This window comes from Chelmon rostratus, chromosome 20 (assembly GCF_017976325.1).
Source record: "Chelmon rostratus isolate fCheRos1 chromosome 20, fCheRos1.pri, whole genome shotgun sequence".
Taxonomy (NCBI): Eukaryota; Metazoa; Chordata; class Actinopteri; order Chaetodontiformes; family Chaetodontidae; genus Chelmon; species Chelmon rostratus.
The window spans coordinates 22,765,902-22,792,664 of record NC_055677.1 but is presented as its reverse complement, the minus strand read 5'-3'; the positions used below and the strand labels follow the sequence as shown (position 1 = coordinate 22,792,664).

Here is a 26,763-nt window from a genome sequence, read left to right as displayed (position 1 = left end):
ACTCTCTAACCTAACACATAAAAGTCTCTTATTTGAAAGTGTCCAAGTGTCCAAAATATTGTCTCTTAAGGCATCTTAAACAAAGTTCATGGGACATAACGATCAGGTGCTTTAACAGTACGAGAAGGATATCTCTTACCAGTCTCTGGAAGTGGTGTGGTGTTTCCCTCTGGGGTTACCTGCGGTGGTGGTGAGGGGTCACTCACAGGAACCGGAGTAGCTGGTTCTGGAATGGTGTTGTCCAGCACAGGCAGGTCTGCTGAGATGCCTGATGATGCAGCTCCACCGTTGTCTGTTGGAGTATCCAATTCAGCATACCTGGCCAGCATCTGGTCGTCTGATCGTGTCTTCTCCAGTGTTGCGATGCGCCGATGTCGACGGTGTAAGATACAGGACCAGTCTCGGCTTTGACGACTCCTGGTGTCCACTTGTTCTCTCCTCTCCCGTAATCCCGAACGAGGACTGGATCTCCTACCTTGAACGTTCTGGCTTTTGCATGCATGTCTCGATGAGCACACTGGGCCTCTTGTGCTTTTTCTACCACTGATGTCACACTGGGCTTTAGTAGGTCGAGTCGAGATCGCAGTTTGCGATGCATGAAGAGCATGGCGGGGGTCTCCTTCGTTGTGGAGTGTGGAGTGTTGCGGTACATGAGTAAGAAGGCATCCAATCTGTGTTGTATCGACGTGATTCCAGTGGAGCGCTTCAGTGACTGCTTAAATGTCTGTACAAAACGTTCTGCAAGACCATTTGTTGATGGATGAAATGGGGCAGAGCGGATGTGCTTTACTCCGTTACCTTTCATGAAGCTGTCAAACTCGTGTGAGGTAAACTGGGGGCCATTGTCACTCACCAGCACCTCAGGGAGCCCATAGCGACTGAATAGCCCTCGAAGCACCTGGATGGTATTGGTCATCGTCGTGGAATTCATGAGATGCACTTCAGGCCATTTAGAATGGGCGTCTACAACTACCATGAACATTTGGCCCTGAAACGGCCCAGCAAAGTCAACATGGATTCTCTGCCATGGGGATCCCGGCCAGGTCCATGGATGAAGTGGTGCTGGTCCCGGTGCTTTCTGTGTCAGTTGACAGGATTGGCAGGTTTTTGAGACTTGTTCTATTTGAGTGTCAATTCTGGGCCACCACATGTAACTGCGGGCGACAGCTTTCATTTTGACAACACCTGGATGTCCAGTGTGCAGTTCAGACAGCACTTTTGATCTCAGTTTTGAGGGAATGATAACGCGCACACCCCACATAAGGCAACCTTGCTGGAGTGTCAACTCACCCTTCCGGCTGATGAATGGTGCCAATGTGCTGGCTGCATCCTGGACCCTTGGAAAGCGACCTGTGGAGACCATTTCCAGGACTTGAGCAAGGACAGGGTCACCCCTGCTCTCTCTGCAGATTTCTTGGCTGTTCACAGGTAAGGCTTCCAGGTGTTTAATGTGAAAACTGTCCACAGCACTCTTTCTCTCTCTTGGTGATGTTGGTAAAGGAAGACGTGAAAGCCCAGACGTGAAAGCCCACCGCTGCATTCTAGCAGCAGCCATGGATGGTGTTGCTTTGCAAGGGCTCAGAATTGTGGTCAATGGGCGATGGTCTGTAAGGAGTGTAAACTGTCTGCCATACAGATAGTGGTGGAATTTACGAACTCCAAATATGATGCCAAGAGCCTCATGCTCAATTTGGGCATAGTTTCTTTCAGCCTTATTCAGAGTCCTAGATGCAAAAGCTATAGGCCTCTCCTGGTCATTCGGGAGGATGTGTGAGATGACGCTACCAACGCCATAAGGTGATGCATCACACGCCAGCTGAATGGGAAGTTGTGGGTCATAATGGGTTAACACACTTTGAGAGAGTAGCTGCTCTTTTGCCTCTTTAAAAGATGCTGCACATTCAGATGTCCATTGCCATTGCTTTCCCTTGCACAGCAGAGCATTCAATGGGCTTAGGATAGATGATAGGTTGGGAATAAATCTGCTGTAATAATTGATTAGCCCCAAGAAAGAACGTAACTGACTCACGTCTGTTGGTGCCAGAGCCTTCACGATTGCTCTGACCTTCTCAGGTGCCTTGTGTAGACCCTGGGCATCAATGACATGACCCAGATATTCCAGTGAATCCTTGAGAAATTCGCATTTTTCCTTCTGCACTCGTAAGCCGAATTCTTCCAAGCATCCAAGGACAGCATCCAGGTTCTTCAGATGCTGCGCACGATCCTGTCCACTGACCAATATGTCGTCCAGATAACAGTGGACGTTAGCAGTTAGCAGACCCTGGAGGACTTGGTCCATGGCACCTTGGAATATGGCTGGTGCTGAGGTAACTTCAAATGGCAACCTGTTGTAGATGAACAGACCCTTGGATGTGGTTATTGTGAGGCATTTCCTGGAATTTTCCTCGATCACCATCTGCAAGTAGGCGTGAGACAAGTCCAGTTCACTGAACTGCTGCCCTCCTGAAAGTCAAGCAAATAAATCTTAAATGCGTGGAATGGGGTATTTCTCCACGCACAGGGCAGGATTAATTGTGACTTTAAAATCCCCACATATCCTTACATCTCCATTCTTTTTCACAACAGGCACAATGGGTGTTGCCCATTCACTGAATTTGACAGGGGATATGATTCCCTGCTCACACAGTCGTTCAATTTCAGCCTCCACTTTTGGTCTGAGCGTATAGGGAACAACTCTCGCTTGGCAGAAACGTGGGACATGATCCGGCTTCAGCTCTATGGCTACTTCCACGTCTTTCAGGGTGCCTAACTCCTTCTTAAAGACTTCTGCATGTCTTTGTAGCACGCCCTCTAGCGTCTCCGTTCCGCAATCACAATTGGTTTTGGAGAAAAGTGGTTTTTCAAAACTTCAGTAAGCTGGGCATATGTCTTAGCCCCTGGTTTATCTGGAGCCACAAGGCTACGTAAAAGTTCATATGTTGACGCACCAATTACGCTCAAGAAAACGGCAAGCTTCTTTTCGTCAGCAATTCCATTTGCCGTAACAAAATGTTCAAACCTTTCAACGTAGGTTGTCCACTGCTCCAACGACTCGTCGAACGGGTTAATGTGTCCAATAAATCCAGCCATGGCGTGTGGTTAGCCAGCGTTAGCACTCCTTTCGCTTGGCGAGCTGAACTTGGCCAAACTTTTCCGACCAAACAAACGTTCCTCTTCCTCCTCCACTCGCAGTGAATACCGCAGCGAAACTTTTGCAATCTAAAGTTATCCTCGTCGCCAATATTATGTCAGTGGGTTTCGACTCTAGATAGCCATGCGAGGAACAAACACACAAACAACTAATGCCAGTGCAAGTCATTCGTTTACTGATTCTCTCATTCACCGTGTACAAGTTTAGGTGCTTGGCACTGCCAAAGGGCACAGCGCCCACCTGTGGGTTGGCATGTGTAAATGCATCACATCGCATACATCACAATGATACTCACGGGGCACTTTAGTCAGGTCAATGGGCTTAGGTGGGAACTTGGTCGTCTCAGAAGCCGGAGTCAAGGCGCTCCAGGATCTCACCTTCTTCTCACACCAGTCGATTTGAGGGTTGTGCTTTCTCAACCATGGGTAGCCTAACACAACTGGGGACAAGGACTGATCAAAAAGGTAAAAGGTGAGGGTTTCTTGATGGTTGCCAGCCATCATAAGGGTCACTGGAACAGTTTTACGATTGACACAAGCTAATGATAGACCATTCAAGGCATTGGCCTCCAGAGGTGCTTCAAGAGCAACAGTAGGTATTTGTAACTGTAAGGCTAGTTGGCTATCAATAAAGTTTTCCTCAGCCCCGGAGTCCATTAGAACAGAAACTGGAAATGACTGAGTCTGGTAGCACAGTGAGGCAGCCAACTGCAGTTTCTGGGGGAAGGTTGTGGAGGTTTGGCTCACTCGTATCCCCCCTGTCACGGGTGAGCCGACCCTTTTGCTGGCCGCTTAGGACAGTGAGAAATATAATGGCCAGTGCCCCCACAGTACATACAGACGTTGGCTGCAAAGAATTTCTAGAGACAGGACAGGATGGCCGAGTTGAGGTGGGACCGGTTTGCTGGTTCCGCTCTCGACGTCTCTCTCGCAGCCGGTTATCTAGACGGATAGACAGGGCAATCAGTGCATCCAGATTAGCATCATCATCACGTGTAGCCAACTCATCCTAAGGCTTCATTAAGTCCCTTATAAAAAGTTCCCTGAAGAGCGGCATCATTCCAACCACTCTCGGCAGCCAAGGTCCGGAACTTGACAGAATACTCTGCAACACTTCTTGTCCCCTGTTTCAGTGAAGACAGGCGATTTCCAGCATCTCTGCCCCGAAACTGGGTGGTCAAAAACCTTCTTTATTTTGGAGACAAAGGTTGCATAAGAAGAACAGATCTCTGACTGTTTTTCCCACACTGCTGTGCCCCAATCTCTTGCTGAACCCTTCAATTGGCTAACTAGATAAGCTATCTTAGCTTTGTCGGTAGCATATGATAAAGGTTGCAGATCAAATACTAGGGACACTTGGGTGAGAAAAGCTTGAGATGAGCCTAAATCACCGGCATAACGTACAGAACAAAAGGTTCACGCATTACCTGAAGAGTAGCAGGATTAACTGGGCTAGCGGCAGAGCTAGGAGCTGGGACAGCAGCTTGAGGACTGCCAGGAGGAGCAGCCATCTGCGCGGTTAAGGCTGTGACTTGGCCTGTAAGCAGCGAGACTTGGTTAATCTTGAATAAAGACTTTGTATGTTGCTGTTCATTGCTGTTTTGACTGACTATATAAATAATTCTGTTTATTTTTACCTTCTTATTTTTATCTTGTACAGCTTTGTTGTCCTTGTTTTTAGCCGAATGTCTATCTTCCTTTCTGAAAACTGTTCTTGGAACTGTGTGTATCTTTGAGAGCAATGAAAAACCAGTATCAGATTTCCTTGTTGTGGACACATACTTGGTCAATACAGCCAACTCTGATTCATCCGGCTAATCATCCGGCGAATTACATTGTGGTTGTTCCTGCAACTTTCACTGTCTTTTAATAAGATTTTAAAGAGAAAGTATTGTACTGTATCTCAAACTGATCTACAGTGGTGCTCTCAGTGACCATTTAGTGGAGCTCTACTGCTAAAAGCTACTGATTCATTCAGTAACAATGTTGATTCAATATACTAACTTCAGCTTGAAGATTTATTGTTAGAGATCCCTTCCTGTAATGAATCTAATTACCAGGGTGCCCTGAGGATCCCTGCACTTACATGGGGTTGTTTGAGGGTATATTTATGCTAATACTAATTGCTGGGGTTGTGAGTTCAATTATAATTATGATTAATTCAGATTCACCAACATTCTCATGTGGGTGAAAACAAAATGTTTCATCAATGAGATGTAGGGTTTTCTTTAATTTCTTTTACTCAGTTTTAATTAATGAATTTAAGAATGAATGGACGAATAAGAAAATATTCAGGAATGAAGCCCATTGTGTTGAAAAAGTACTCACTTTAATATGGGAATGTGGCCTTTAGATAATAAATAAAGAAGGTGGCATAAGGGCAGGTGAACATGCTTTATTTGTCCTTTCTCTTAATCATCCTTTGAGGTCAAGGACCAAACTGGCATCATCGTGGTCACAAGCTTGTTTGTCTAAACAGCCTTACCTTTAGGCCACCACCACCTGAGTGCTGCATACATTACTAGGCAACACATAGCTCAACTCATTGTGCTCAGCAAACCCCAACAGCTGATAGCAAGAAATAATTTAAATGTGTTATTAATGTGTAATTTTTAATTTAAAATTAAAATTTAAATGTTCTCATTTGCTCAGATCAAATGACTTTTAAGATCCTGGCCAATTTGGAAATTGTCTTTCATCACACTCATAAATATAATATAAAATATATGCAGCACTGGGTCCATATTCAGACTGTTGTTGCACTGATGTGTCATTTATCATACACAAATTACCTTTGATGTGTGATGAGTTTTTGTCTTTAAAATGGTGCAGCGAAATGATATCCCATCATTTGTTGGTGTCTGACTGCCATTGTTATCAAAATATTTTTAAAGTTTTGAGTCTTTTACACAGTGGTCTGCTGGGGCTGTGGAAGCTCTGTCCTGGACTGCCCTCTGGACACCACTGAGGATGTAGGTGAGAGGAGGATGACATCCATCATGGACAACCCCTTCCACCCCCTGCATGACACAGTGGGGGCCCTTAGCAGCTCCCTTAGTAACAGATTGTTGCATCCAGTGTGTAAGAAGGAACGCTACCGAAGGTCCTTCTTTCCATCAGATGTCAGATTATTCAACTCCAGCATCACTTAACATAAGACTGTGTTGATGCTGTTTGCCAAATTACGCTCATATTCATACACTTTGTGAAATATTACATATTTCCTTTACATTTTGTGCAATATTGCCTCTTTTACTGTCTTGTATATTTTATTCTTCTGTGCAATAGTAGAGACACTATTCATTGTTAATTTTAATCTGAAGGCAGCATACTTTTCCCCCTATTGGGGTAAGAAGTACTCTTTACATATTTTTTTATATATTTTTTTCTACATGTTTTTATATAGTGTTTTTATATATTTATATAGCTCCCCCCCAATGCTCTCTATCTCTGCTGCTATTTTTTCTTCCCACTGCTATTACATGCTGCTGTAATGCCAAATTTCCCCCACTGGGAATAAATAAAGTTTGATCTTATCTCTTATCTTATCTTAGTATTGCATTGTATATGTATTTATTATACCAATGCATTCTGGGTTTTTTTTTATTCCCAGAGAGTAGAGCTCAGAATATTACTCTCAAGTGTACGTTAAATTGCAAGACTATCAATAGTGTAATCTAAATGTAGCACAAATGCATGATTTGCCTATTGTAAAATGGTGTATTTGACTATTAGTGCAAACTGTGGACCCAAACAGTCTTGGATTTGAATAAATTGTGGCTGGAAAGCTGAGACTTTTGTGGATTGAATGAGCCCAATGTTATTCATGTGTGATGATGTTAGCCCCCACAGTAGCCATTTCATTGTATTGAGATACATTTTTGAAACTTGACATCACTGTATAAAATGACCTGTTGTGACCTCTAGGATAATCACAGCTTCATGAATCTTTACAGCCACAAACTAGAGACCCAGGGCAGCCAGAGGATGGATGACTTCTCTAGGTAAATTGACAATAACGGGGGCGGGTTTGAGCAATTTCCATTTTACAATAGACAAATAATACATTCGTACGACATTTGCACTACACTTTTGATGGTCATTTAATTTAATTCTTTGCACAGACATTTTCTAGGGACTCCTAGACAAAAATTATATGATAAACCCAAAGGAAACATCATTCAAAAAATGGCACTTTTATCCACTCCATAATGGCAGTTTCACGAAGGTACCTGACAAGAACTAAACACTAACACTAATAGAGCGCTTATAAGAATGAAGCACTGATCCATTCACACACTGTGGCGAGAATTTATTCCGTAAATAAATGAATGACTAAATTACTGTGACAAACATGGAACTGCACCTGCAGAGGGTGTTAACATGGAAATCTAATGGCTTAGGAGTGCCCAAACCAACCCTGAGAAGGTAAAACTCTTCTTAACAGGAAATTAAATTTTTTGTGCTAATGTATCTAAGGGAACATTCCCCCCCATTCCCTGCAGCAAGCACAGCAGAACCAAGAGGGAGAGAGAGAGAGAGAGAGAGAGAGAGGGAGGGAGAGAGGGAGAGGGAGAGAGAGAGAGAGGGAGAGAGGGGGGGAGGGAGAGAGAGAGGGAGAGAGAGAGAGCTTGTTTCTATACAGTCTATGGCAGGTTTAGCCAGCTCATTTCACTTACCTAATTATGCCGTGTTTCCTCGGTCAGCTCCCAACTCAACTACAACTGTGACGACGTTTCCTGAAGTTAGGCTACAAAAATATGAAGCTTACTTATTATAATCAGTCTGTCTACTGTGCACTGTGACTGCTATTTAACTTTGGCTTTCCCAATCTGCCACTGCATATTATTATTTTTGTTATTATTTTAACATGTAATCAAAGTCCTTTTATCTTTACCTTTTACCACTTACCTTTCTTCGTGGTCCCAAAAGTTGAAAACAGCCAGACTACACGAAAACGTGTCTCCACTGTGGGGAAAAACAAGGCAAGGTTGTGTTAGCTTCATAAATCAACTGTTAACCAACACTGCTGGAACTTCAGCTTGGCAGTGCTAGCCTGCTAACTACGCTAACATTTAGCCTGTCTTGTTTTTCAATGGACACTAATGTTAGCTGTTGCCACACTCGGTAGGACTTTAATCCTGTAAAGTTAATATTAATTTTTGAGATAACAAGTGAAGTGGGAACCATTATGTTACTCTTATTTTTATTTCAAACTGATAGTTAGCTAAGTCATACACTTTATTTTCCATCATATTTTTGTTGTTATTAATGTTTGCTGGAAAATGCTTGCAAATGAAATGTGAAAAATATAAATTTTTAACACTTACTGAGAGACCAGTGATGCAGATCCACTTTCCTGCATGCATTTGTGGTGCTTTTCCGCCATTTTCCCAGTTCCCATGCTCTCACCACCCGCACGCATTGGTGTTACTGAGCGATGTCCGTCGCATGCAGTAATGTTGAAACAGTAGAAATAAGTAAATTGAAATTGTACTGTTTCATTGTTTACTGAATCCGCAAAATAGTTGAAGTTTATCACAAATTGAAAGTTTAATTAACTCAAGAAGAAAATTTTAAACGACAAAAGTAAAATCAAAATATTTATGTTAGTAGAAATTTTAATATAAATTAAGTCTGCAAAACTTAATCTAATTATTTTGAACATTTGGGTTTACAGTAATGACTTCATGAGCTTCTTTAATGATAAAATTCTTAATAAGAGACATAATTCATCACCTCCTGCCCTCAATAGCTCCTGATTTATCTTCAAATATAGAAACCACAGAAATAGCTATTAAACCTATAGTATTTTAGACAGCTTTCCCCCCTGTCGACCTTCAAAAACTAATTTCAACAATTTCTTTATCAAAATCATCAACCTGTATTTTAGACCCTATCCCAACCAAGCTCCTTTAAGATGTCTTATCCGTAACTGGCTCTTCTTTATTAGATTTGATCAAGCAGGCTACATACCACAGTCCTTAAAAGCAACTGTAACAAAACCTCTTCTTAAAAAGTCTCTTGACCCAGGGGTTTTAGCCAACTATAGACCTAACCTCACATTTGTTCAATCCGCTGGTTTCCAGTGCTTGGACGAAAGGTTACACTGTCTGTTTCAGCTTGGTTCTCAGAAAAATGCAAAAAATGCTGCATTTCTGCCATATGTCTGTTTTCTGTTCCTAAATCAAGTCTGAGCCTGGCAGGGTACCCACCAACAGTGATCACACCATCCATGCAGTAGGAGCCAGCAATGATCTTTTGGTCACTGTCAGATTGTCTTTACCAACAAGCTGTACCACAGCCCTTTAAAGTAGCTGTAATGAGACCTCTTCTTAAAAGGCCTACTGTTGATCCAGGTTTACATCTAATACTTATATCTAATCACCCCTTTCTCTCTAAAACCCTGGAGAAAACAGTCACCAATCAGATGTGTAACTTTCTACACAACAATTGTTTAATTGAAGACTCAGTCAGGATTTAGAGTGCATTATAGCAAAAATCATCATCTTAGGAAAAAAGATTAGTAGATTTACAGTGGTGCTTGTTGATAAAGACTGTGGGAAGTTATGCTCCACTAGTCTCTTGTAGTGAATCCCTAACTTACATTATGACTGTTTCATTGCAAATATACTTCATGAATCACAGTTATTGTAAGTGGCTTAAAATTAGAACTGTTACCACAATTTGGAGTTTATCCTATATCCATCGGGATCCACAGGGATCAACACTTCAACATGTTTCATGAACACACCCTGTGCAGAAGACTGTGTGGTATTGGGAAGTTTTGTGTTTGAAGAAAGGTAGGTGTTGGGGACTAAATTACTAATGATTTAGACAGATCTTTTTCTAAAGATATATGAAATGAATCAAGAGGAGCTCACTATTGATAGCAGACTTGTGACTTGTACTATTTTAGTATCTCTGTATGATGCATATGAGCTAAATATTGGCAGCAGACTCCACTAGCCTGAATTCCAGCTTCTATGTCCCAGAAAACACCCTGCTGGCTCTGGCTTGTCAGCTGGATAAATAATGGCAACATGGAAAGAGACATGATCAATGCTTCTTCTTTCCACTTGGCACATGGTTGACATAGACTGAGACAATGGATATTCTGCCCCCAACATGTTTATTGAGCTACAAGATTCAAGAGCATGTCATGTCAATGAAATTTGCATTGCAACCGGCATGTTAGAAACAGGATAATAAGAAAGATAAGGAAGATTATGAAATAAAATTAAGATACTAGAATAAAATAAACCAAAATGCAGTAAAAATATTTGTAAATGCAATAGAAATATACCAGAAATGAAAATATACTAAGACAATTAAAATATATCAAACAATAGACAATAAAATATACCAGTGAAATGTACCAACAGAATAAATATACCAGTGAAATGTACCAATAGCAGCTGAAATATACTAAAATGTATATAAACAATAAACAAAATATACCAATGAAATGTACCAATATAGTAAAATGTATATACTGAATGCAAATGGCTGGTCATTTAATTAAGTGTGTGTGTACTCAAAAGTACACAGAAGGTGCAGGTGGAGGTGGAGGTGAAGGTGTAAAAGGGGCTCATAGTTCTCACAGTCTGTCACTGGTGATAGCTCTGACAGCTCTGGGGAAGAAGCTGTCCCTTAGTCTACTACTACTGTAGCGTCATCCACAAACTTCACGACTGTGTTGGTGGGGTGGATCGCAGCACAGTCATGAGTAAACAGGCTAAAGAGGGCTGGGCTGAGCACACAACCCTGTGGCGTGCCCGTGCTGAGGATCAGAGGGGATGATGTTGTGTTCCCTACACTTACCACCTGAGGCCTGTTGGTGAGAAAGTCTCTGATCCAGTGGCACAGTCAGACCCAGACGCGTGTAGCTTCAGCACCAGCTTGTCTGAAATGACGGTGATGAAAGCTGAGCTAAAGTCTACAAATAGCATCCTGACGTAGGTGTTGGGCCGCTGCAGGTGGGTCAGGGCTGTGTGCAGGGTGATGGAGACAGCATCCTCTGTGGACCGATTCCCTCTATAGGCGAACTGAAGGCTGTCTAGTAGAGGGGATGAAGCCTCTGATGTACCTGAGAATAATCCGCTCAAAGCACTTCATGATTACTGGGGTCAGAGCAACAGGCCGGTAATCATGTCTTCTTAGGTACTGGAATGATGGTGGAGGACTTGAGGCACTCAGGAACCATAGACAGCTGCAGGGACAGATTGAAGATGTCCAGGAACACTCCTGCTAGCTGGTCAGCGCATGTCCTCAAAGTCTTGCCTGACACCTTATCCGGTCCTGCAGCTCTGTTGATCCTCCTCAGGGTGGATGTCACCTGGTGCTGCTGCAGGACAAGGGGCTGGTGCTGCTCCTCCAGCCCGGGTAGGTGTGTAGCTTCTCTGCTGCCTGATGTGTCGAAGCGGGCAAAGAAGCTGTTTAAGGTGTCAGGCAGGGTGGGGTCTTGGCTGGCGAGCTGAGTGTTAGGCTTGTAGTCCGTCATGGTTCTGATGCCTCTCCACATGTTCTGGGGGTTATTGCTATTGAATTGATCTTCAATTTTCTCTTCGTACCGGAGATTGGCCTGCTTAATTCCCTTCTTCAGCTCTGCTCGAGCCCTGCTATAAGCCAGCCTGTCTCCAGCTCTGTAGGCAGTATCCTGGTCTTTCAGCAGGGACAGCACTGTGCTGTCCAGCCATGGTTTCTGGTTGGGAAACACTGTGATGGTCTTAACGGGGAGGACAACATCAGTGCAGAACTGAACATAGGACAATACAGATGATGTATATTCCTCTAGGTCTGCCTCTTCTCTGAACACAGTCCAGTCTGTCAGCTCAAAGAAGTCCTGAGGTGAAGAGGAGGCCTCCTCAGTCCATATCTGTACTGTCCTAGTGGTCGGCTTTGTTGTGCAGGCCAGAGGCTTGTTGGCAGGAATGAGTTTCACTGAGATGTGGTCTGACATGCCCAGGTGTGGAGCTGCTGCAGCCTTGTGTGGAGCTGATGCACCTACAATTTTACACAAATGTTTGATCACATGGAAAAGTAATGTAATGCGGTATGGGTATAACTGAAGGAAGGTGCAGTAACCTTACAACTGCTGCGTTTCAGAGTGTCAACAGTGTTCAAAGAAAGTACACCGGTCCCTACGTACACTGGCCGTTGGAGTGTTTGCTCTGCTTGCTTGCTTGCTACCTGTCTGCCTACCTGTCTGCCTACCTGTTTTTCTCTGTATTTGCCTAGATTTATCTGCCACCTGTTCCTGGGGATCAGTGTTGTTGGTTGTGAGTATCCTGTGTGAATTGTCTGCCTGTCTACCCACAGTCCTATCAAGTTCTCTGTTGGATCGTCTGTAATCATCTGATGCTTATTCTTAAATTGATCATTAAAAGGAACATTGCTTTCCAATACCATTGTCTCCCTGGAAACAGAAAAGTGATAATTTGTACTTTACAAACTGGCTAGTAATAATGTGTTTTAACAGTTTTGGCTTGAGTTTATTGTTAAAGAGCTAAACTAATTAACCCAGATGTAGACACAGCCAAAGAGTCAGGTATGAGATTTAAGGTATTTTGTTGCTGTGCAAAATAAATTGATACGAGTTGGAAACAAACCTGGTAATTTGAAATATCATAGGCAGGGCCCTTTGACCTTCTAGCAGAGGTGATGTAGCCAGTAATGAAATCTGAACACAAGTGGTCAACTGGACACTTTCGTATGAGAGACACAGATGTTGTGTCTCAGCTGTCCACTTGTGATCTGTTCTGTGGGTTTTTGACTAATTTCAGACACGTTACAGCCAACAATAAAACCCAGACTTCTCATTGCTTTTATGACATAAGAGGAACTCTGACACTCTTGAAAGATCTGGGAGGGTTAGACAAGTAACAAAGAGGCTGTTAATGTTTTCTATTATGTCCTCCAGATGAGGGAGAAATTAAACAAGATGACCATGTTGGCCTGGGAGCACATGGTGGCCTCTCAACAATACCAGAAAACCTGGTATGACCAAGCTGCCCGAGAGAGGGAGTTTCAGCCGGGCCAGAGGGTATTGGTGATGCAGCCGGCAGAGGAGCTTCTTGCTTAGTGGCAGCTATGCTGACAGATATGACCGCTCTTAAAGGGCCCAACCAGCTTCAGTGGTCAGAGGAAGCAAATAATGTCTTCAAGGAAATCCAGCAGGCCTTGAGTGGACATCCTGTTTTATATTGCCCAGACTTTCAACAGCTCTTTGTTTTACAAACTGATGCCTCAGATCGAGGGGCTAGGTGCATTCCTCCTTCAAGGCCCTTCATCCTATTGCATTTATCAGTCGGAAACTCTACCCTAGAGAAACCCGTTATTCTACAGTAGAGAAACGATATCTGGCTGTCAAATGGGCTTCGGACCTTCTGAGATACTACCTCCTGGGAAGACAGTTTTTTCTGGAAACTGACCAAGGCATTGAAATGGCTGGACAGGATGAAGGACACAAACAGCAGAATGACTCTCTGGTACCTTGCTATGCAGCCCTTCAAGTTTGAGGATAATCACATCCCAGGCAAACAGAAGACCACTGCTGATTACCTTTCTCACTGTCCCTGCGATTGTTTCGAGGAGGGGGAGTGTGTGGCGGCCACATCAGCTGCTGCCCATCAGGATTGGTATTTCTTTGTGGTTTTTTTACACAAACATATTTAAGTAATGACACTACACATAGTCTTTCGAGTTCATAAAATACACTTTATTTTTCTGTCAGTTTCTATTTGGTTGCACTTAGTTAAAATTTAGTTTTAATCTGCAAATTAATACAATCCTTTTTGTTTCCTGAGCTCCTCGGGCTAAAGGCTGGAAAAATGGAAGAAGGTGGCTTTTTAAGGGCGATCAACAAGAAGTGGAAGGAACCACGAGGGACAAGCAAGAAGGAGGGGCTGTTTTGGTTAATTGGTTTAAAATCTCTTTGTTTCTTTTGTAAGTTACTGTAAGTGTGAAGATGAAGAAATTCATAAATACAAAAAGTTAATGTAAAAAAACCCACCCCCCATATTTCATATAATGTAATGGCTATTTAATTTCATTTAATTGTAGTCTCATTTCATTATAGCAATATAAAACATAAAGTGTTAATAAGCTAAAAGGTACTGCCTTCCAAAATACATAATCCTTGCTGTGTATGAACAAAAATGGCGATTGTGCTCTGAGTTCCTGCATTTAAAACGGTGTATAGGAGAGTAGGTGTTGTTGCCTCTTTTCGCCACAAGAGTGAGTATCCCCCATACTGAGCACCCCTGTCAATCGTAAATAACAGCACTTCCTGCTGAGTTGGACAGACGTGTCATGAAGTAATGCACCGTTTCATATGTATATTTACAGAACTCTACCCTAGAGAGACCCGTTAGTCAGTACCTACTGCCCTCAGTGGGTACTGATTTATCTTGAAATACAGAAACCATAGGAACAGCAATTAAACCTCTCCTGTCGACCCTCACCAACTTATCTCAACAATTCATTAAAATCATCAACCTGTATTTTAGACCCCATCCCGACCAAGCTGCTTAAAGACGTTTTAGCCTAGCTGGCTCATCTTCATTAGATATGATCAACCTGTCTATCAAGAGGCTATGCACAACAGTCCTTTTAAAGTAGCTGTAATTAAACCTATTCTTAAAAAAAAAACAAAAACAACCTACTCTTGATAAAGGGGTTTGAGCCAACTATAGACCTAAATCTAACCTCTCCTTTCTCTGTAAAATCTTTGCAGTTGCTAATCAGTTATAACTTTCTACATGTCACACTGTGGTGAGGTCTGTCTTGTCTTGGGGTTTTGTCTTGTCATTTCCTGTTTTATTTTGAAGGTCTAACTCTCCTCTCATTTCAGAGCACACGCCCTTCCTCATGTGTCCAGTGTGTCCGCCCCGATCACCTGTTGTCTCCACCTGTTCCTGATTACCCACCACGTGCCCGAGCCTGTCTTGTCCATTGCCCATTGCCCATTGCCACAGCATTCTTTCTCATAAGCCTTTGTTCCTCTTTGTGAGTGTTTTTTGTTTGTAACTTTGATAATCTAGTTTCTGTTTTCTTTCTCCAGTTAATAGCTTAGCCGAATTGTTTTTCCTCATTAGGAGTGATTTTCTGTTTGATTATTTGGTTATTTAGATTCTTGATCCCCCAGTTTTTTATTTTGTTATGGTAGTTTTTCTAGTTCGATTCTTTCTGTTGCTCAGTTAACCGTTTCATAGCCTTTGTGTTCTTCCTCCTTCGAGAGCGTTTTCGTTTTCTAATTTTGTAGCCATAGTAATTTACTTCCTAGCCTCATTTAGAGCGTTTTCTGTTATCTTGTTTATTTTCGTGTATGAATATATTGCTTGTGATTTCCTGTTCTCACTATAGAGTATGTTTCATAGCCTGTTTGGACAAAGGGAAGAGGTTACTGGGTTGCCTGAATAAAACTCTGTGTGATAAATCTCTGCGTCTGAGTCCTGATCTGAGTCCTGGCCTGACACTACATTATTTAGTTGAGGATTTCCAGTTGGGATTTAGAGTGCACCATAGCACAGAGACAGCACTGGTCAGCATCTTGCTATGCAGATAATACTGTATTGTCAATCTATGGGTTGGAGTGTGCATGTCTGTCCCTTGGTCCATTGTGCATGTCTGTCCTGTACTCGGAGGTGGAAACCTGAATACACCTGGGAGCGCAGGTGCATGAGGAGCCAATGCAGGAGTATGGGAACACAGGGGCATGAAGAGGATACTTTGTAAATACACTCTGCTAGAATGTACTAACTGGACAAAAAGGTGCAAACCCTTATCTCAGAGTCATGTCTCTGTTCACTTAATGAGTCATTTTCCAGTTGAGGTGCTTTCTGCTCTCTCTGGTTTGCTTTGCCCTATGTTTTGCCCTATTTTTTAAAAAAGAGACCCAGGGCCTGCTGAGACACCAATAAAACATCAGCAGTAAAAGTTCACACGTCTTGAACCCACCAGACTCTGACTGACTGGAGTCAGAGGTGCTAAGGGAAGACAGTGGCACAGAAGCAGATGAGACAGCATTAGAGTTTAGATAAGAAAAGAGGTAACAAAAGGGTACTGGGACGTGGCCTGATCCAAGGTCAACCCCAATTTTTAAGAAACTGATACAGTTAAAACTTAAGAATTAGGCAGAGAAACTTAATTTTGAACCTGATCCAGTCAGAAACTGGTCCGTGACGGGGCAGCAGAACATCCACATCAAAGCTGGCGAGCCAGCCAGGAGGAGAAGTATTGACTGCAGACTCAACCGGAGCAGATTGACACCTGCACAGGCCTCCAAAACTTAGGTAAGCAGAGCCTTTTATTCACTGCTAGTTTCTGGTGTCTGAATGCTGATGCAATCTTGCCCTGGAAAAACTGACTTCACCTCCAAATGAACCTAGTATGTATTGAATATTAAAAAACTTAATATCATTTGTTGATTTAGATGAAAAAAATAATTTACACACTGAAAGTAACAAAACTCAGAGGGAGCAGAGACTGCACAGAGTTGGGTCCAGTTGCATGCTGCATGTTCATGTGTGTCTTTCTAATTTCGTTTTAGTATCTGTCAGCTACCACGGCGTGGATGTGTGAATGAATGAGCTCGCACTAAATGTTGCAATTGTCGGATGGCGGATAATCATGTGCGTAATATTTCTAGGAGGCCTGATTAGGCTGTAGGGACAAAAGAAGGAGAGCTGTGTAGTCACTGTAAATCAGAAAAAGGTTAAAAGGTGTCTACACTGTGTTACTAAAAGAAAACTCACCTCAGACTAGAGACTGAGGTGATTAAATATACCCACGATACCGCTTCCATGATGGAACGTCTGCTTGCGTGGACAGGCCCCATTCTCACTTGCGCTCCTGCTGGAGAGTCTCTGTAATGACCCCAGAACAGCAGCAACTGAACCACTGAAACCTTTATTAGGACTTCCCGAACATTCTTCCTTAGTAGGGATAAATAGAGTGTCTGACGATCCACAGCTCTGCATCTCAGTTGTCCCCAGGAGAGCACAGTAGGAGACAGGCAAATTTAACTGGCTGATTTGTGCTGAGTGAAGCCAGATAAGGATTAATGTGAGCACTTTCTGTTTTTTTTTTCTTACTGTACATAGGATACCTTATTCATTATTATTATTTTTTAAATTCTTTTTGTGGTTGCTTATTTGCACAGTTGTAATTTATTGTTCTTATTTGCACCTCCAATGCTTTTTGTGACATGATAGGCCTCGTTGACAGGCTACCAGACATCACAGAAGGTGCAAACAAATGGATTACTGCTCTATAAGAAAGCACAGCTGGAGTAACATTAGCTTTGGAAGACATCAAAGCATTACTCATGCACATTATTGGGAAGCACGCTGCAGAAGAAATTTTATTCTCCTGATAACTGGCAACAGCGCAGACCACATTGGCTTCAATGGATTCCGGAATAAGGTATGGACAGAACTAAGAGAAGAAGTATCCAGAGAAGATGGACCCATCAAAGCTAGAGGGAGAGATCCTCAAGGCAGATGAATGTCCAGCCAAATTCCTACATGCCTTGCAACGGATGTGGCGAGAAGAGACTGGCAGTGTGTGGAATGCCAATAGTACCACCGAAAGTCTGTTCAAGGTAATGGTGAAGAAAGCCATGCCAATGGAGGTGCAAAGGCGTCTGGAGACTGTGATTGGACTTATGAAAATGGATTGGCCGCTATTATCAGAACACCTGATACATCATGTTGAGAATATGCCCAAAGAAAAACAAAGAGAAGATGCACACAGACAATTGACCAAAAAATTGATGCAGTTGCAGTTAACTGAGCTAAGTTCCAAGCAGAAGAAAGACAAAGCTAAAACTCTAGCCCCATTGGTCTCAGCGGAGCAACCTCGTTCACAACCCACAGTAGAAGCTGCACCTCAACTTCCTGTGACGCAACATCATCATCATCAACATCAACATCAGCAACCACAGTTCCACACTCAACCTACACATTTCCACACACCAGCCCTACAACCTCCAGTTTAACCAACCACTATGCCAGTACAGCAGGCACCTATAATCCGTGTGCATGTCAATCAGCCTGATCAAAATGCAGACCGCCCCAGAGGACAGCCAGGACCCACACAAGGCCTTTTCCGTCATCCTCCTTGGCAGGGACACCCCCTAAAGCAAAGTGATTGTACTCATTCCCAGTCCATGCCTCAACTGAACTTTGGACCTAATGAGAGAGGTGTTCCTGGACCCGCTAAATACAGTTTATGTTCACTTTGTAGGCCAATATTGTATGGTTTAAGGTGTCCAATTCTATGAAATACTCATCAGTGAATATTTATGATTTTACCCCATTTCACTGTATGATTATTATGTTTTTGTCTGATGAATGAGTTGACAAAAGTCACAGCTCATGTCAACCAAAAGGCCCCCTACCCTATACACTATGTAAGAAGTCAGAACCTAGCTGACAGTTCACACGAGTCAGTTAGGTAGGCAGGAAGTGGAAACAGATCTGGATGTCCGTCTTCCATTTGAGTAAGGTGAAGTTTAGCCACTTGCTCTGGTGACAGCATGTTCATCATTTGAGCCATTTGGAAACCAGCCTTGTGATCTGTCTTTTTGTCTATCATCCCCAGGCGCTGCCTCCTCAGCGTGGATACAATGCAACATGATCCGATTAACATTTTCACTGTTAGTAATCCAAGGAAGTATGGATTCTAATTCAGCTCTAACTTCATGTAGTGCTTTAAACTTGTCTGGAATTCCTGTTGGCTGGTGAAGTTTATCATCCAGATCCTGCCAAGCAGTGGTATGATGATGATGTAGGAAGAACTCTGCTGATACAAGCTTGAGTTGAAGAGACTTTTATTAACAAGCAGTATCAGATCAGATGCCGGCCACCCGAGAGAGCTTCAGGGTCAGATCAGAAGACTCTGCCCTTAACATCCAGACAAAACAATATATAGCATGACTGTTTATCTAACTCCACCCATACCTTTCCCTAGCTTAAAGACTAGATCATGCTCTGGGCATTGTCCCACTAAGGAATGGTCTCCTATGTGACAATCTATGCCTACATCTATTGTAAATAGTCCTAATAGCCCCCTATACATTACTACCTCTGGTTTATCTTTTTTTATCTGACCCTTCGTAGCCTCACATACCACAACTAAAAGTGGTCTCCATTCCAGACATCAGTTTACCCCTGATCATGCTTGATCTGACATATATTTGGTATTTGATTGATTTGATCATACACCTCACTGGTCAATTGTATTTACGTAAATATTGTCATCTGGTACATATTGTCTTTTCTGTGTGAAATTCCATCTGTTTCATTAACTGTAATTATGCCACTCCCTCCATTGTATAACAGAAACACAGGCAGTCTCATTCCTACTAATGCAAGTTCAATCCATCAAGATGGCAAACATTTAGCAAAATATCTCCACTAATCCAATAACTATCTGCAATTGCATATGTTTGTTCACTGAGCAAGTGGAGAGTGTGAATGGTCATAGTTATATTTTTACAGCTTTGATTTAATGCCACTAGGTTTTCATACAACACTGGTGTCCGTTTGAATATAGGAGTCATATTGGCATGAGGAAACCAAAGTTACCAAAGTTACTTTGCAGTTAACAGTAGTTTGACTTGCAGAAACTCCATTCTGATCTGTTGAAAAACCACCACTGGCAAAACACTCATAATTTGCCAGATGATCTACTTTGTAGTTTGTCAGTGGCTCATTTTTTGATGTAAAAATCCTAAATTCTTCACACTTAACTGTCCAGATAATCATGATTTTTTTGAGATCCATACAAGAGTCTAATTGGATTCCACACACAGGTAGCCTAAAAAGTGTTGCTAGATCCAGTCGAGGGACAAATCCATCTTCTCCACACTTGCTGTATCTTAGTGCATTCTTCAAATGTATGTTTCTCTGGAACAACTGTGGGTAATGTTATTGGACACATTATACACTCACTAGAAATCATTTCTTTAACAGTATACCACACCCCCGTTTATACCACCCATTTTGGTTGGCAGTTTCCCAAAGTTTACCTGTCTTAGCTTCTACACTTTGCTGCATAGGTTTAGCTCTTTCTTGCTCTTCTACATTCTTCACCAACATATCTTGTTCATCATAATGATCACGTACGTCTGTGGTCTTTTCATTTGATTTATCTAAAACTGTCATTATTAGAGAAGTGGTAGTCACTGCACTAATTGTACTTTACAGGTGTCAAACTTGGAATTATTTTCTTTGGGGTTATAATTGAATGTGCAGGACCTGCGGCAGTCAAAACTGGAGTTGGAGTAGTTAACACCTTACTAGTTCTTGGAGTGGTTCAAGGTAACCCTGCGGCACCATCATGGATCTTGGAACATCTTAATGGTGGAATGGTGAAAACTATGTGGTCATAAAGGGTTTATGAGTTGTAACAGCTGTAAATAATAATAATGGTCAGTAATTTAGAGATAATAAATGTAGCCTTTGAGTTGTCAAACCTATTTGCCTAGTGTACATCCTCCTACAATATAACCTATTGTCTATTCAACCTCTGGGACGAAAACTGCAGAAGATCTGAATAAAAATCAATTTACAGTCAATTTATTTACTCATTCATAACTGCCCTAACCTTATTAATAAAGTTATTTGTTAATTTAAACTCCTCGTAAAACATCTCTTAATAAAGCGATGGTATTAATTGGTAGTAATTTAAATTATCACATTCAACTCTGTATATTACTATATATTCAATGGGGAGGTATTAAGTATGATCATTAAGAATCATCATGTATGATGAGGTGTTGACATCCTAGGCCTTCTAGGATTGTGGTTGATTCTGTCTTCTGTGTGCAGATGTAAAACTAGACAGTTGCTTTTTTCAGGACATCAGGAGAGCAACACAACCCACACAAAAGTCAAGCATTCCTGAAATTGTGAAAGCTGCAAAACAAGTGCTGGCTTGACTCATGGGGAGTTAAAAGTTATCTGCTTCTTCATTTGAAATCCTTTGTTGTTGTGGCACAAAAGCCTGGCTTGTTTTTAGTGACCTCTGAGACTCTTGAGCAGAGAAAGACAATCCTGCTTAAGCTGAGAGGGCTGGGGAGGGTTTAGAAAACAGGCTGGGGACAAGGGGGAGAGGTCGCAGATGGGATCTCAGATGGGATAATTACCATATGTTCCAAATCCTGCCTGACTCCCCCCTCTAATCCAGGCAGGAAGAGAAAACACAGAGAAAAGTCCAATTACGTTCTGCACTTCCCTTTCTTTTTAACCTTTCCATCTCCCTCTTCAGCCACCACTCTCTCCTTGTACCTCTCACCATCTCACTTCCATTCAAGGTTTAGTCAGTCAGAATTAGAACTGGGGCTGACCATCATGGCTGAATGAATGATGCATGATGCATTCACTAACTATTGTACGTACTTCGGGTGCTGCACAAGAGGCTACCTGTTGCAGCAGATCTCACTCACTGTTGAGCTCCTCCCCTGGAGTTTCTTTAATATAGTGTGTCTTTGTGTGCTTAGTGCTTTTGACATGTAATTACTCCTATTTGCAATTACTTTTAATTTGCTGGTGTACTATGGGCACTTAACTCGTCAAGTTTGCCCTGTTCTTCCAACTAGTTTTTGCATTGTTTGATTCTGTCTAGTGATCCTGAGTGTAGTCATGGGCCCACTGTCTACATCAGGGATCAGCTGATCCGTAACACGGTGGTTCTTCCTGGGGAGAGACCCAATGTTCCTCATAAGCTGAGAAGAAAGAATTAAGTAAATTGTGCCGGGGTGATAGGAGGAGACATTACAAACCAGTCCTAGACTGGATTGACAGTACAAATACATCATATAAGAAAGGCCACAGCAGACTGTATCAACTTGAGGAGATTCAAGTCTTTTGGAGTCTCTTTAGGACGTTTTTTTTCTTTGTCGGGAGACTTTGAGACCATCTTCATGTAACCCTTGCTAGTCAGCTCTGCCTTTGCCCCTCACCATGGAACCAATTTTCACTAAATCGGACCTGTGGAATGCCCGTTATCTTGTCCACATCAGAGAGATGATAAATAGTGGAAAAATAAATACTGAAAAACAGCATTGGTCATGCAATTTGGTCTTATTAATGCCCCTGCTGTGTTCCAGAACGTGGTGAATGATGTGTTAAGTGATATAATTGGATGTTTTGTGTATTTGATCATTTTTCTGTTGCTATAATGGAAAGCAGAGTAATGTGAATTTCATGCTTCACATGTGTCCTTTTTGGGATATGTTATGGCACAGGGGCAAGTGAAAATGGATCCAGCCAAGGTCTCAGCAGTTACTATTCCTCAGCACGGGCCGAACAGGTGGATTTGCAGCCATTTTTGACTCAAGCTACATGCTACAAACAACTCCTTATATGATAACTGTCTAAATACAGATTTTTATTTATTACAGCTGGTGAGAAAGAATTTGAATGATTGAGAGTAGATACGAAAAATGAGTCCACAGAGCTAGCAATCTCACCCGCTGTGTGGTGCCCAACCAATTCCATGTGCTTCTGTTCTGCTCGAGGTTTCTGCCTGCCTCACCACTGCTGTGCTTGCTCATGAGGGAATTGTTGTGTCTCTGAAGATGAAGAGTATGGTCAATACTAGCTCCATATGGAAAGTGTCCTGAGGCAACTTCCATTGTGATTTGGCTCTACACAAATAAAATTTAATTTAATTGAATTACAGAGTGGCCAGGGCACACCAACCTGAAGCAACTACATCACTTTCTCAGGTTCACAAATTTCTACAAGCGCTTCATCTGCAACCCCAACTGTCTGGCAGAATGTCTCACTGCTCTGACCTCCACCTTGCTCCGATTTTGTCGGATGACCAAGGCAGAGTCTGCATTTCAGAAGCTAAAGCAGAATTTCACCTTGGCACCAGTCCTCACTCAAACTGACCCAGAGCTTCAGTTCATTGTGGCGGATGTTTCCGACACCGGCGTAGGTGCTGTGATTTCTTTCCATTCTCCCTCTGACCAAAAACGTGTGCATTCTTTTCTTTGAAGATGTCTTAGAAAACTATGACATTGCTAACTGTGAACTCCTGGCTATTGGATTATGATATGTTCTATTCGAAGAGTCTGAGGTAGGCAGTGCACACGGAGGCATGGATAAAATTACTGGTTCGTGGGTGGATCCTGAACAGATTTTGCCTAAGGCTGCAAAAATGTAAATCTTATATTGGGACAAACAACAGAGCCAAAAGAAGTGTCGTATCACTCCCAGTGTTTGGATTATGTGTATTGTGTTAGGTTGGCAGGTACAGTAGGTGTTGTGTTATGCAGACTGGTCTGTGGGTCCAGTTTAACATTAAGCTAACAAAAGCTTGAGCAGGAAAGCACAAAGCAAAAACCAACAAACCAAATGGGGCGAACTGACAAAAGGCAAATCAAAATGGGCTGGTTAAATATCTGAAAGACTGATGAGGAAACCGGAGACAGGTGAGTGGGGAAGGTAAGGAAACTGCAGGGCTGATGAGAGAAGTGGAGACATGTTAATAGATGGGTGGGGCTGTCAGGAGATGTGGAGAGAAGGGAAAGTCCAAGGACATCTGGTGGATAGATGGAAAATTGCAATGAAAAGGCTTAGGGAATCGAGAATGTGACTTGTTCTTGTTGGAGGGACAGCCTCTTTTATTCTCACGCCAGTTTATCTATGTTCATGAATAAAAAGGTTCATGAAAAATGCATTTTCTGATCTGCTCTGATCTCTCTGCACTCTGAGTTCATTTTGGTTGAAATCATTTACATTGAGCCTTTTAGCAAAAACACTAATGCTTAAGAAATATCTAACTGAAAACCTTTGGCAATGACTTGTTTTCTGGTAGACAATTATGCTATCCTCAAAGTGTATTTTACTCATTCAAAATAGCTGAACTTGATTGAACTATGCAGCAGATGAGGTCAGGTTGCAATGTATTCAGGCCCTGCAGGAAGGTGACAGAACTGTCACAGTGCATTGCCTTCAAACAGATAGGATGAAAATGTGATGCCAATCAGCTAAATCTCATGTAAACAACTTGATACTAGAGATAAAAAAAAGAAGAAACACAATAAGAGAGTACATATCCCAAACAAGTTCACACTCACTCACTGAAAGACACATTCAATAAATAAATAAATAAATAAATAATATCTGCACAAAGCAGCATCTCTGTTTTTGGTCCAGATGAACCTTAAGGTAACGTTAATGTATTACTCACTTGAACAAAGAAAAATATTTCAAAATAAAAAATGTGCATTGTTTTGGATGTCTGCAGATATTTTTTGTTTAATCGGCCTCGTGAGCATAGGCATTGTCCGATGCTGGTTATCTCAAAATGCCGGATATGCCGGTCTACCACTATTTTCAACCTTAACAACGTGATTACTAATGTATTTAATGCATCCAATGGTTCAATAAAAGAAGAAGAACAAGAAATGGGTCCATTAAGAAAATCTACACCAATAACTACTACTAACTGTTCCAACAGCTGGTCTTCACTTTGTCACTTTGCTCCACGTCCAGTTGGGGGACGGTACAGGGAAGGTCCAAATATTATAAAATAACCATATCAATAACAATATGATTTTGGAATTGTATTTTCAATGTCTATGCACGTATAGACCCTCTTACAAACATATTCGACACTTTCCAACATGACCAAATGTTGTTCTGAAGGAAGCACACATGCATGCAAACACACACACACACACACACACACACACACACACACACACACACGCACACACACACGTGCCCATCCTTTAGCAGGAGTTTTCCCTCTGTCTGAATTAGCCTGGTATAGCAGCAGTGCTGATGTGATGAGAAGTGACAGGTGCTATGGACTGTTTGGACTGGATGTGATCCACTTGGCTCTGTGCTGATCAAATCTCCAACAACAAGCTATTAACTCCAAGCAAATTGTGCCAAGTAGGTTAAAGGGAGTCTTGTCTGTTTTAATATCGCTGATATCTCCATTTGTTGTCAGGGTATAAAAAGACTCATCTTGTTCAGCAGGCGCTTGATAGCAAAAGTACATTTGTCACAGTCTCAGCCTCTTTCTCTTTTCCACCAGGACAAATCAGCTTATCGTGTCATTCTACATCACATTTTATGGACCAGCAGATTTGTTGAACTCTTTCCTCCTGAAGAGGTAATTGTTGTTTCTTTATTCTCTGCTTGGGACAAGAGCTTTTCACATGTAAATTCATAGATGTCTTAAAATAGGTTGTTGAATTCAGTGACTGCAGTGTATTAAGCACAAGAATCCCAAGACCATAATGTACTACAATATAAAACAATAAACCAGGATATATATATATATCCAATACAACAATTCTGTAAGAGAAGAGTAACTTGTAGAATGTTTAATGTTCAGTGTTGTGAGGCTGAACCATACATATCATTCAAAGCCCAACATATACTGTATCTCAATGAAACCCCCAATGAATACATGATGAATAAAATAATAAAGGAGCTGTATGTTAAATGTGCATAACGCATAAAGGGTGAGTCATGCCATCATAATGCCTTACCTGGAGCTAAGTGTTCCAATTGATACCTCTGTGCTGATCGGTGTTTCTTTAGTGACAGTAAAATCAGTGCATTGCCTATATTTCTTCCTAACACTGAAAACATTGGAGCTCCTGGAAAGGGATTTTATAGTACCTGAAAACATGAGTATAAAAACTTGAGAAAGGAAGTATTTAAAAATACTTGCATGGTGTACTGTATGTGAGAAAGAAGTATTCTGTCGGTACATTTCACTGTGTTTATTTTATTCTGTTGCACATTTCACTTCCATATTTTATTGTTTATTGTTCAGTATATTTTGTTTTTCAAAAAGTTGGTTTATTTTATTTTATTGTAGTTATCTTAATTTTATTCTTTCTAGTCTTCTTATCTTTCTTACTATCTGTTCCTTACATGGGGGTTGCAATGAAAATTTCATTGACATGCTCAATGACAATAAAGACTCTTGAATCTTGAATCTTGAATCTTGATGTCTGAATATCTGAAGCTTCTCCACCCAAGGCAATGAAGGTACATTGATTTTTTAAAATACCATTTGAAGAACTCCTCAGTTATTTGGGATAATCAGGATATTCAGGACAATCCACAGACTGCCTCTCAATGAACATAGCCAAATGTTTATAGGTCGGCACATGACCAAGAGGTGCCACTGTGGGTAATCAAAGCCCAGATCTCTGCAGTAGTGGCTCAGACTTGGCTGGGCCTCTCTGGGACCAAATTCATACCTGGTGTAAGGGTCTGGAGGATGAGTCTGGGGCCCACGACAAGCATGCTTAATCGTGGTAACATGTCAGGATGTCACCAAGGTTGGTTCAGATAGAAATATGAAGGGGTGTGTGTTTGTATCAGGGAGTGGGGGTGGGGGCTGCAGGTGGTGAGTTTCTCAAAATGAAATGGCTCCCCACTTCCTTGCAGAAAGAAAAATCAATTGTGACATTCTCCAGACAGTGTGCATCACATTTAATTAGTACAGAGACACGGGGGAGAAAGCCAAATTATCCAATAATTTAGTAGAGTAGACACTGGTTGGTTTAGCCATGGGCGAAGAAGGGCAATGGGGGAGGCAAAGGGAGAGTAAATGGGAGATAAT

At 41.9% G+C, this 26,763-nt stretch overlaps 1 protein-coding gene across 1 annotated transcript in view; it reads right to left on the bottom strand.

Moving 5' to 3' along the window:
• Nucleotides 1-202: 202 nt before the first annotated feature.
• LOC121624298 (uncharacterized protein K02A2.6-like) overlaps nt 203-26,763 on the bottom strand; it is a 39,763-nt gene continuing 13,202 nt past the window's right edge. Inside the window, 2 exon segments of the mRNA XM_041961950.1 lie at nt 203-2,811; nt 3,447-3,590. Coding sequence (XP_041817884.1) covers nt 203-2,811; nt 3,447-3,590 — 2,753 coding nt within the window.